The sequence below is a fragment of the Amblyraja radiata genome, chromosome 10 (genome assembly GCF_010909765.2).
Source record: "Amblyraja radiata isolate CabotCenter1 chromosome 10, sAmbRad1.1.pri, whole genome shotgun sequence".
NCBI lineage: Eukaryota > Metazoa > Chordata > Chondrichthyes > Rajiformes > Rajidae > Amblyraja > Amblyraja radiata.
The window spans coordinates 7,149,127-7,161,815 of NC_045965.1; the positions used below are offsets into that span (position 1 = coordinate 7,149,127).

At 39.3% G+C, this 12,689-nt stretch overlaps 1 protein-coding gene across 1 annotated transcript in view; it reads right to left on the reverse strand.

The window, feature by feature from the left end:
• LOC116978101 (vascular cell adhesion protein 1-like) overlaps positions 1 to 12,689 on the reverse strand; it is an 82,380-nt gene that overhangs the window by 26,631 nt on the left and 43,060 nt on the right. The window contains exon 10 of the mRNA XM_033029124.1: positions 4,037 to 4,165. Within this exon, the coding sequence (XP_032885015.1) occupies positions 4,037 to 4,165 (129 nt within the window). The remainder of the gene's footprint in view (positions 1 to 4,036; positions 4,166 to 12,689) is intronic.

The window sequence follows — 12,689 nt, forward strand, 5'->3', positions numbered from 1 at the left end:
GAGGGGGTGATGGAGACAACGGTGTCCCTGGGGCTACCTCCCACGCGAGCGCGGCAGGAACCTACCATCTGGAGCGGGATCCCTCGCCGGGGATCACTGGAGAGGAGCTCTGACCGCCGGCCCCGAGATCTGCGGTGCTTCGGGCTGCGGCACGGCGGGGACTTTAGATCTTCGACCTCTGGCCTGCGGCGTACACCATCTTGAAGCCGTGGTCTCCGGTGGGGAGGCACCGATTCAGGACTTACTGGACTTACCTTGTCTGCACATCTGGACGCCCACAGCGGCGACTACGGAGGGTTGTGGTCCCGACCACAGGGGAAATGGAGGAGGCCTGACCAAACTTTGTGCCTTCCACCACTGTGATGAATGTTGTGGTGGATGTTTATGTTAAATTTGTAATGTGTGGGGGTTTTTTGTACCGCTGCTGGCAAATTCATTTTATAATCTGAGAAGATTATTTAATATTATATACTCCAATAGAATTCCTAATGCAGATCTAGCAATTATTTCGTTAGATGCTGAAAAAGCATTTGACCAGGTAGAATGGCCATATTTATTTTCTGTGATGGAAAAGTTTCAACTAGGAGAGAAGTACTGTACATGGGTTAAATTGTTATATTCTAATCCAACAGACAGAATATTTACAAACAAAATGTTATCAACTAAATTTAATCTCTCTAGAGGCTGTAGACAAGGATGTTCACTATCCCCACTATTATTTGCTCTTGCAATCGAACCCCTAGCAGAAAGCATTAGAAACCATCCAGGAATATATGGATACAATACTAGAGACACAAGGAATAAAATTTCCTTATATGCAGATGATGTACTAATATATATTACAAAGTTAGAAACTAGTATTCCAAACTTATTAAATCTAATAACTCAATTTGGTCAGTTTTCAGGATATAGAATTAATTGGAATAAAAGTGAAATCATGCCAATAACAAAATTCAATTTACATACAATACAACAATCCCCTTTTAAAATAGTTAAAGATAAATTTAAATACTTAGGAATCTATTTAACTAAGACATATACCTCTTTATTTAAACTAAATTTCCCACCCTTACTGAATAAACTACATAAGAATATTCAATACTGGAAAACACTCCCCATTTCTATGCTTGGGAGAATTAATGCTATAAAAATGATTTTTTTACCGCAACTGCTGTACCTACTTCCATTAATTCCGATATATATCCCAAAAACTTTTTTCAAAAAAGTCGACTCCATTGTTACAAGTTTTGTCTGGGATTATAAGAACCATAGAATAAGTAAAAAACATTTATGTAAGTCAAAGATAAATGGAGGTTTGGCTTTGCCAAATTTCTTATTTTATTTTTGGGCAGTCCATATTAAAAACATGAATTTCTGGCTGGAAGAAATGGATCGACAACCAGATTGGTTAATGATGGAAAAGGAAGACTGTCTACCTTTTGAAATAGGTCCGATCATATTTGCCCCCACAAAACTGCACAAAAAAACCTATAAAGAAAACCCCATAATACATAGTGGAATACGAATTTGGAAACAAATAAAAAACGATTTAAAATTGAATAATATACCACTATGCCTTCCCATTGTAAATAATCCTTTATTCAAATCATCCTTTATGGACAAAGGTTTCACACAATGGAAAAATTATGGAATCAAAAATATTGGACATCTTTATGGGAAAGGCACTTTTCTTTCATTTCAAGAGTTACAACAGAATTATGGACTGCACTCAAATAATTTCTTCAGATATCTACAAATTAGAGATTATGTTAAATCTAATACACAAGTCTACAGGAGTAGGGAATCAGAAATTCTTGATGAATGTTTGAACAAGTATCCTAATACTGAAAAACTAATAGCTTATATTTATAACACCCTACTAAACAACGAGGTACCACCGACCGAACCATATAGATACAAATGGGAAAATGAAATAGGTCACCTTATAACGAAAGATATGTGGGACGAAAGTTTACAACAAATACATCAATGTTCATTAAATGCCAGACATACTTTAATACAATTCAAGGTCTTACATAGACTACACTACACTAAAATAAAACTAAATAGAATCTTCCCACAAATCTCTCCTATTTGTGATAAATGTCTACATCTAGAGGCTAATTTAACACATACGTTTGCAAACTGTATAAAACTTAAACATTTCTGGACTGATATTTTTGAAATAACTTCAGAAGTTATTAATACAAAACTGGACCCAGCCACAAAATTAATAATACTTGGAATATCAGAACAAAGTTTAACACTCACAACAAACCAAAGAAATTTCCTCAACTACAGTATAATAATCGGGAAAAAATTAATATTAAAATTTTGGAAAGGCCCTACAACCCCCACAATTAAAATGTGGATTACGGAAATGTCGGAGACCCTATACTTAGAAAGAATTAAACTTGTCTTAATGGACAAACAAGATATTTTCGTTAAAATCTGGGCTCCATTCATTAACTATCTGAAGGGATAGATTGGCACAGCACGAGGACCCAAGTGAAACTTGAACTCAGGATCAGATGAAAAGCTATACTTTATAATCTACGAACCTATCTCCATTGACGTATTACAGGTAACCCATTCCACCTCCTCTGTTTTTCTGTTTTTTTTAATTTGTAACTTTCAACCCTCTCTTTCTCTCTTTTTCTATAAAAAATAAAAACACTAGAAGCAGAAGTAATTGATAATTGAAAATTTTAATAATGTATGACTGATGTATATGAAAAGTCTTTTTACTATAATATGTAACTATACTTTATAATATGTCTACTTCTAATAAAAATATATATTTTTTAAATTTCATTTCACTGCACTTTATATGCACGTGACGAATAAAACTGACTTGAACTTGACTTGAACTTGAACCTACCCAAGACCAGAAAAATTAATGAGTGGCTAAAAGTTTTGCCAAATTCTTGCAAAGAAACATAGAGTCTTAGAGTCATAAAGTGATACAGTGTGGAAACAGGCCCTTCGGCCCAACTTGTCCACACCAGCCATCATGTCCCGCCTGCCCACATTTGCTCCATGTCCCTCCAAACCTGTCTGTTTCTTAAATGTTGGGATAGTCCCTGCCTCAACTGCCTCCTCTAGCAGCTTGTTCCATACACCCACCACCCTTGGTGTGAAAAAGTTACCCCTCAGATTACTCTTAAATCTTTTCCCCTTCACCTTCAACCTTTGTTCTCTGGTCCTTGATTCACCAACTCTGGGCAAGAGACTCTGTGCATCTACCCGATCTATACATCCCGTGATGTCTATTAATGATTGTTACAATCATAGATTATTGCAATTTATAATGATTCAGTTCCTGTATATTTCCCATTAATTTCCACACATACTCATATATTCATACTTACTTTATGAGCCAAGTATATATTGTAACATACGAGGAATTTTGATTTGCCATACAGTTATACTAATAAAAAGCAACAAAAGATACAAAATACATTTTAGCATAAACATCCACCACAGTGCATTCCTCACTGTGATGGAAAGCAAAAAAAAGTTCAATCTCTTCCCTTCTTTGATCTCCAACGGTCGGGGGTCTTTAACCTTCCGTTGATGGGACGATCTTGACTCCCATAGCCGGCAGCGGGCCCTCCGTGTCGGGGCGATCAAGCTCCTACGTCGGGAGATGTCAGTTCCCCGTGCCGGGCGATCGGACCCCGGGTCGGGGCTAGTGGAACATCGTGTGGTTTTGGAGCTTCCCGACTTGGTCTCTCCCGAGGCTGCAAGCCCTTGATGTTAAAGTCCACAGGCTGTGGATTGGAGTATCGATCCCAGGCAAGGGATCGGCTCCGATGGCAAGTCCACGGCTCCAGCTCCACGATGTTAGGCCGCAGAGCGACCAGAGATACGACCCGGAAAACAATCGCATCTCCAGCAATGTAAGTGATTTCCCCCGACCCCACTCCCCACATAAAACAAACCAGAGAACATTAACACAAACTTTTAAAACACACTAGAAATAACAAAAAAAAGACAAAAGGACAGACTGTTGGCGAAGCTGCCATCGCGGCACCATCCGATATTGAACATTGAACCTGGAGTTTGGTGCTGTTGGTCTGCTGGGTTGTGCAGCTGAATGTGACCCCGTCTCCTTCCTTCACATCGGAGGGGGTGATGGAGAGAGTGGTGTCCCTGGGGCTACCTGAGAACAGAGGCGTGAGAAATTAATTAATTGGTAAAAGTTTAGCCAAAACAGTGCGAAGAAACATAGAGTCATAGTCATAAAGTGATACATTGTTGAAACAGGCCCTTCAGTCCAAACTGCCATCATGTCCCAGCTACACTAGTCCATGTCTCTCCAAATCTGTCCTATCCATGCACCTGTCTAATAAAGGGGCTGTCCCACTGACGCGACCTTTCAGCGACTGTTCTCGACCTTCAAGCTCGAGGGCACTCGCCTGAAAAACCTCGAGCTGGATCGACCGTCAACGATAAAACCGCGAGCTGGATCGACTGACCGCACACATACATAAACACATCGCAAAGGTGGGGGCCAGGAAAGCGGGGGAGCGCTGTCTGAAATTCACACCCGTGATGAACAGGAAGATAAAAGACGGCTGCACAGTGTACGGTAAGTCCTTTAGAGAGCGCGGGGGGGGGGGGGGAGAGAAGTGGGGGAGAGAAGTGGGGGAGAGAAGTGGGGGAGAGAAGTGGGGGAGAGAAGTGGGGGAGAGAAGTGGGGGAGAGAAGTGGGGGAGAGAAGTGGGGGAGAGAAGTGGGGGAGAGAAGTGGGGGAGAGAAGTGGGGGAGAGAAGTGGGGGAGAGAAGTGGGGGAGAGAAGTGGGGGAGAGAAGTGGGGAGAGAAGTGGGGGAGAGAAGTGGGGGAGAGAAGTGGGGAGAGAAGTGGGGAGAGGTGGGGGGGGGGAGAAACTTTTAAGAAGCTAGACAACTTATAAAGTTTAACATTACCGTCGTTTTTTTTGGTCCTGAAAACTCCAATAAGCCAATTAGAATGCCCGGTCAGCGAAGGAAATTGCCTACGGCTGCCCTCGACTGCCTGTAACTACATAGTAGGTATGTTGCAAAGCCTACCTGAAGCGTCTTTGAAAATCTGCCGCTGCGGGTGTGCGCGATTTTGGCGCCGTTTAGAGGGGGCGGGTTTAAAACGCGATTTTGTCTAGGCTGTTCAAATCGAAGATGTTCAGCCTAGTTAATTATTAACGAAAAATCGCTGGAAGACCCCGTCGCAAAAGCTATTATTAGGTTTAAAGGCCTTGAATAATAGTTATAGTAGTTTAAAAATCAATCTCTAAACCCGCGACCGCCAGCAACCGCAGGGTCTCATAAAGCAAACCACAGAAGATATGCTGTATATTTTTACATTAAAAAGGGCTTCTAAAGATCCCTTTATACAAAGTTTAATATTGCGAGCAGCTCATTTTGGGCCCATTATATCGCGCAGTATTTTTCTGGGCATTTGGGGCACAAATCTACCGCAATGTGAACGTTCTAAACCAGCGCGTTCCACAGGGACCCACTAGAAAGCTGATTTAAATGGGCATTTATTTACAGCAATTGAACACTGAATTCCTTCCATTTGGCCTATAAATTAATGTAAATGAGATTTAAAAATCATGTTTTATTGTGAATTATTTGTGAATATTATTTGGACATTTAGGCTATTTAAAAATGTTAATCATTTATTAAGAAATGGATAGATGTTTAGATCTAGTAATTGAAGTCTGAAATTAGCTACAATTAGGTAACTAACTAATTATATGCTTTAATTTCAGGTCATCCAAGTAAGATTATTTTATATTTGTTTCAGAATGCTTCAATCTATGATAACTGAAAATTTCATTCAGTTCTCTTAATTTTTAAGAAAGTTATGGACTTTTGACTGTTCACGATCACAACTTTTTTGTTATGTCCATAGAAAATCAATAGGGAACAAGATGCTCATTTCCGAGTATGAAAATGGCCATAACTTTTTAAATACTTGAGATATGAAAGTGAATTAGGTGTCAAATTAAACTTATTTTTATGCTTTATCTGATGGGATAAATTACAGACTTGATTTTTAAAATCTCAAAATTTTGTAACATTGCTATACATAGCAACCCCACTCCACTGCACAACGAGTTCAAAAGAATCATGCCGACCAATTTTTACATGCGGAAAATTTTTCAACATGCTGAGACATTTTCCTCAACCTAACTGAGGCTGCGAGTATGCGGGAACTTCTCTCGAGCATGAAGGAGAGTTCCAGTGACATCATAAGACCTCCTAGGACAACGTGTCAACCATGCTGCGCGTTTGAGTTGAGGGCAAACTCTTCTAGAACTCAAGTAGAATGGGATTATATGATTAAAGTATTGCAAAAATTTCAAATGGGAGAGAACTTCATCGCATGTATAAAATTATTATATAACAAACCCACGGCTAGAATATGAACTAATAATATACTATCTACGAAATTCCAATTATCAAGGGGCAATAGACAAGGATGTTCATTATCACCGCTGTTATTTGCTCTGGTAATTGAACCTCTAGCTGAAATAATCAGAACACACCCGGATATTTACGGTTATAATACAAAATATTCAAATAACAAAATATCTTTATACGCAGACGATGTACTACTGTATATCACAAAACCCCAAATCAGTATACCAAACATATCAAATCTAATTGAGGACTTTGGATCTTTCTCAGGATACAGAATAAACTGGAACAAAAGTGAAATTATGTCGATAAAACCGAAAGACTCAACACTACTCTTGAAATTCCCCTTTAAAATAGCCACAGAAAAATTCAAATATTTAGGAATTGAAATTACTAAAATCTATCACGCTATGTTTAATGCCAATTATAGCCCCTTACTTAAGAAACTAAATAATCTAATCAAATTCTGGAAAACGCTCCCGATGTCTTTAATAGGTCGAATAAATGTTATAAAAATGATCTTTTTACCACAAATCCTATTTATTTCAATCAATACCTATATATCTTCCAAAAAAGTTTTTCAAAAAACTCCTCAGACATTACAAATTTTATATGGGATTATAAATCCCACATAATACAAAGAGCACACCTTAGCAAACCAAAAGATGTGGGTGGTCTAGCGCTCCCTAACTTCATGTACTATAATTGGGCAGTAAATATTAAAAATATGATTCACCTGCTGGACAACTCTGCCCAGCAGGTGGACTGGATTGTAATGGAGAGAGAGGACTGCTCTCCGTGTAATACAGGAGCGACTCTCCTCTCACCAATGAATCTGAATAACAAAAATTATAATAAAAATCCAATGATACATAGCACAATTAGAACTTGGAAACAAATAAAACAGAATCTAAAATTAAGAAATCTATATTTTTTAATGCCAATAGTCAATAATTCATCGTTTAAACCTTCAATTATAGATAAATCATTTACACAATATGAATTAGGAAAATTATTATAATTTCAACAATTACAACTGAAATATAATTTGAAAAATAATCAATATTTTAAATATCTTCAAATCCGTGACTATCTGAAAAAATACACAAAAGACTATCATAACATGCCCGCAGACTTATTGAATGAAGCCAATTGGATGAAGACAAAGGCTGAATCAGCAAATCTAATATCATACTTATACAACATTATTTTAAATATAGAAATACCTACAACCGATGGTATTAGAAGAGACTGGGAACAAGAACTACGCGACAGTGAGAGTAGGAATGGAGCGAGGTGGAGGATAAATGCGTGGCTGAAAGACTGGTGCAGAGGGCAGGGATTCAAGTTTCTGGATCATTGGGACTTCTTTTGGGGAAGGTGGGACCTGTACAGAAAGGATGGGTTGCACTTGAACCCGAGGGGGACCAATACCCTGGCGGGGAAATTTGCAAAGGCTACTGGGGAGACTTTAAACTAGAATGGTTGGGGCGAGGGACTCAAATAGAGAAAGCTAGTAGACAGAATGGGAGGCAGGAAGCAGAAAAGGGAAGCACTCGGACACAAGAGGAGAAAGAAGAGAAAGGAAATAAACAGAATAAGAGGCGGGGGGTTTCTTAAATGTGCATATTTTAATGCTAGGAGCATTGTAAGAAAGGTGGATGAGCTTAGAGTCTGGATAGACACCTGGAAGTATGATGTTGTGGAGATCAGTGAAACATGGTTGCAGGAGGGCTGTGATTGGAAACTAAATATTCCAGGATTTCGTTGCTTCAGGTGTGATAGAATTGGAGGGGCAAGAGGTGGAGGCGTTGCATTGCTAGTCTGGGAAGATATTACAGCAGTGCTTTGGCAGGATAGATTGGAGGGCTCATCTAGGGAGGCTATTTGGGTGGAACTGAGAAGTGGGAAAGGTGTAGCAACACTTATAGGGTTGTATTATAGACCGCCAAATGGGGATTGTTAGGCGCTCCCCCCCCCTGGTGAATGCTATGTACTTACCTCTCTGTTTCTCTCCCAAGCACAGGCCTCGTGGCTGTGAGTCTGGAATCGAGGGGTTAAAGGCTCCTGTACCCGATTGGCCAAGCTGCGTCAGGTGACGGGTGACTCATCTGAAGTATAAATACCAGAGCTTCCCAGGATTCTTCTCTTCGTCGTAGACTCTGACTGATGAGCAGACTGTTGGTGTGGGCCGAGGAAGCCTGACCACATGGCATAGAACTTTGTGTATTTTCACCATTCCTTGTTAACAGATATTGAATTGGGACGGATAAGGGCTGACCTTAGAGTTTTCGTGTATTTTGGTTTCAGGGTTGTATCTCTTTGGGCAGGTTTTGGAATCTCCGGTTCGACGGCCCATGGCGTGGCTGGCTGGAGCATTGTTAAATTGTTTGTCGGTTTATCCATATCCCTGACTGGGTTGTTTAAATCAGGTTTGAGTTTTGTGTTCCAATGAATAATTAAAACTGTTTTTTGAACCTGAACCTGGTTTTTGACTTGTGTTACGTGGCTCTGAAGTACTTGCATTCGGGAGTCGTAACAGGGATCGAGAATTGGAAGAGCAAATATGTAAGGAGATAGCAGATATTAGTAGTAAGCACAAGGTAGTGATTGTGGGAGATTTCAACTTTCCACACATAGACTGGGAAACACATTCTGTAAATGGGCTGGATGGTTTGGAGTTTGTAAAATGTGTGCAGGATAGTTTTTTGCAGCAATACATAGGGGTACCTACTAGAGGAGGGGCAGTGCTGGACCTCCTGTTAGGAAATGAGACGGGACAGGTGGCGGAGGTATGCGTTGGGGAGCACTTCGGGTCCAGTGATCACAATACCATTAGTTTCAATATAATTATGGAGAGGGTCAGAACTGGACCTAGTGTTGAGATTTTTGATTGGAGAAAGGCTAACTTTGATGAGATGCGAAATGATTTAAAAGGAGTGAACTGGGACATTTTGTTTTATGGGAAGGATGTAGAAGAGAAATGGAGGACATTTAAAGGGGAAATTTTAAGAGTACAGAATCTTTATGTTCCTGTTCGGTTGAAAGGAAACAGTAAAAAGTGGAAAGAGCCCTGGTTTTCAAGGGAAATTGGGCATCTTGTTCGGAAAAAGAGGGAGATCTACAATAATTATAGGCAGCATGAAGTAAATGAGGTGCTTGAGGAGTATAAGGAATGTAAAAAGAATCTTAAGAAAGAAATTAGAAAAGCTAAAAGAAGATATGAGGTTGCTTTGGCAAGTAAGGTGAAAGTAAATCCAAAGGGTTTCTACAGCTATATTAATAGCAAAAGGATAACGAGGGATAAAATTGGTCCATTGGAGAGACAGAGTGGACAGCTATCTGCAGAGCCAAAAGAGATGGGGGAGATATTGAACAATTTATTTTCTTCGGTATTCACCAAGGAGAAGGATATTGAATTATGTGAGGTAAGGGAAACGAATAGAGTAGCTATGGATACTATGAGTTTCAAAGTAAAAGAAGTACTGACACTTTTGAAAAATATAAAAGTGGATAAGTCTCCAGGTCCTGACAGGATATTCCCTAGGACATTGAGGGAAGTTAGTGTAGAAATAGCCGGGGCTATGACAGAAATATTTCAAATGTCATTAGAAACGGGAATAGTCCCCGAGGATTGGCGTACTGCGCATGTTGTTCCATTGTTTAAAAAGGGTTCTAAGAGTAAACCTAGCAATTATAGACCTGTTAGTTTGACTTCAGTGGTGGACAAATTAATGGAAAAGATACTTAGAGATAATATATATAAGCATCTGGATAAACAGGGTCTGATTAGGAACAGTCAACATGGATTTGTGCCTGGAAGGTCATGTTTGACTAATCTTCTTGAATTTTTTGAAGAGGTTACTAGGGAAATTGACGAGGGTAAAGCAGTGGATGTTGTCTATATGAACTTTAGTAAAGCCTTTGACAAGGTTCCTCATGGAAGGTTGGTTAAGAAGGTTCAACTGTTGGGTTAAAATGCAGGAGTAGCAAGATGGATTCAACAGTGGCTGAATGGGAGACGCCAGAGGGTAATGGTGGATGGCTGTTTGTCGGGTTGGAGGCAGGTGACTAGTGGGGTGCCTCAGGGATCTGTGTTGGGTCCTTTGTTGTTTGTCATGTACATCAATGATCTGGATGAAGGTGTGGTAAATTGGATTAGTAAATATGCAGATGATACCAAGATAATGGATAATGAAGAGGATTGTGGATAATGAAGAGGATTTCCAAAGTCCACAGAGTGATTTAGGCCATTTGGAAGAATGGGCTGAAAGATGGCAGATGGAGTTTATTGCTGATAAATGTGAGGTGCTACACCTTGGCAGGACAAATCAAAATAGGATGTACATGGTAAATGGTAAGGAATTGAAGAATGCAGTTGAACAGAGGGATCTGGGAATAACCGTGCATAGTTCCTTGAAGGTGGAATCTCATATAGACAGGGTGGTAAAGAAAGCTTTTGGTATGCTAGCCTTTATAAATCAGAGCATTGAGTATAGAAGCTGGGATGTAATGTTAAAATTGTACAAGGCATTGGTGAGACCAAATCTGGAGTATGGTGTACAATTTTGGTCGCCCAATTATAGGAAGGATGTCAACAAAATAGAGAGAGTACAGAGGAGATTTACTAGAATGTTGCCTTGGTTTCAACAACTAAGTTAAAGAGAAAGGTTGAATAAGTTAGGTCTTTATTCTCTGGAGCGCAGAAGGTTAAGGGGGGACTTGAGGTCTTTAAAATGATGAGAGGGATAGACAGAGTTGACGTGGATAAGCTTTTCCCTTTAAGAATAGGGAAGATTCAAACAAGAGGACATGACTTCAGAATTAAGGGACAGAAGTTTAGGGGTAACATGAGGGGGAACTTCTTTACTCAGAGAGTGGTAGCGGTGTGGAATTAGCTTCCAGTGGAAGTGGTGGAGGCAGGTTCGTTGGTACCATTTAAAAATAAATTGGATAGGCATATGGATGAGAAGGGAATGGAGGGTTATGGTATGAGTGCAGGCAGGTGGGACTAAGGGAAAATAATTGTTCGGCACGGACTTGTAGGGCCGAGATGGCCTGTTCCCGTGCTGTAATTGTTATATGGTTATATGGTAACTAGATATAAAAATTTCAAAAGAGAGCTGGGATAAACACTTACTATATGTGCATCAATGCTCGATCAGCGTACGACATACTCCAATTCAATACAAAACATTACATAGACTATATTATTCAAAAACTAAAATAAATAACCTTTTTCACCAATGTCTCACCCATTTGTGATAAATGTCAGTCACAAGAAGCTACCATAGCGCACTCTTTTGTTTTTTGTATAAAAATCCAAAAATTCTGGAACGAAATATTTGAAATCTTCACAAAATTAATTAAAATAAAACTCATACCAAAAGCAGAATGGATCATTTTTGGAATATCGGAAGGTAACCCCGAACTAAACGTGTTTCAAAATAACTTACTTAATTACGGGCTAATAATGGGAAAAAAGCTTATACTCAAATTTTGGAAAAATGCTCCAATATCAACAATAAAAATGTGGGTTTCACACATGTTCGAAACATTACACCTAGAAGAGATGAGACTCCTCCTAGCAGGCAAAGCAGATCACTTCCAAAAGACGTGGTCTGTATTTATGGAACTATTACAAGCATAAGGTGCAATAGTAATTTTAAAAATGAATGGTACCAGGATCTGGTAACGGGGGGTAAAAAAAACACAAAAACAAAAAACACGGTTGGAATATCCTTTTTTGCGGAGTTTTGTGTTATAATAGAGCGATTGTTTCTCCTTTTTTTTTCTTTTCTTTCTAGGGTCTATTTCCTTTCTTTACTTCCTTCTCTAACTTCTTCCCTAAGGGGCTTTCTTTTCCCAACACTTTCCTTCACCTTCACGACTCTTGCTCACTTTCCTTACTTCTTTTATTTCTACCTTTTTTAAAGCTCGAAAAACAAAGTGGTACAACAAATGTAATAAGATATATGTGATGTGTATTACTGTAATTTACTGTACTTCTAATAAAATAAATTTAAATAAAATAAACTTACCAAATAGCGAAAAAAAAAACAAAAAAAAAAACTCTTCTAAACTCCCAGATTAGGTCGCCGCAGTGCGACAGTCCCTTTACTGTTCCTTAAATGTTGGGATCATCCCAGCCTCAACTACCTCCTCTAGCAGCTTGTTCCATACACCCACCACCTTTTGTGTGAAAAAGTTACCCCTCAGATTCCTACTAAATCTTTTCCCCTTCACCATAAATCTATGTCTGGTCATCAATGCACCCATTG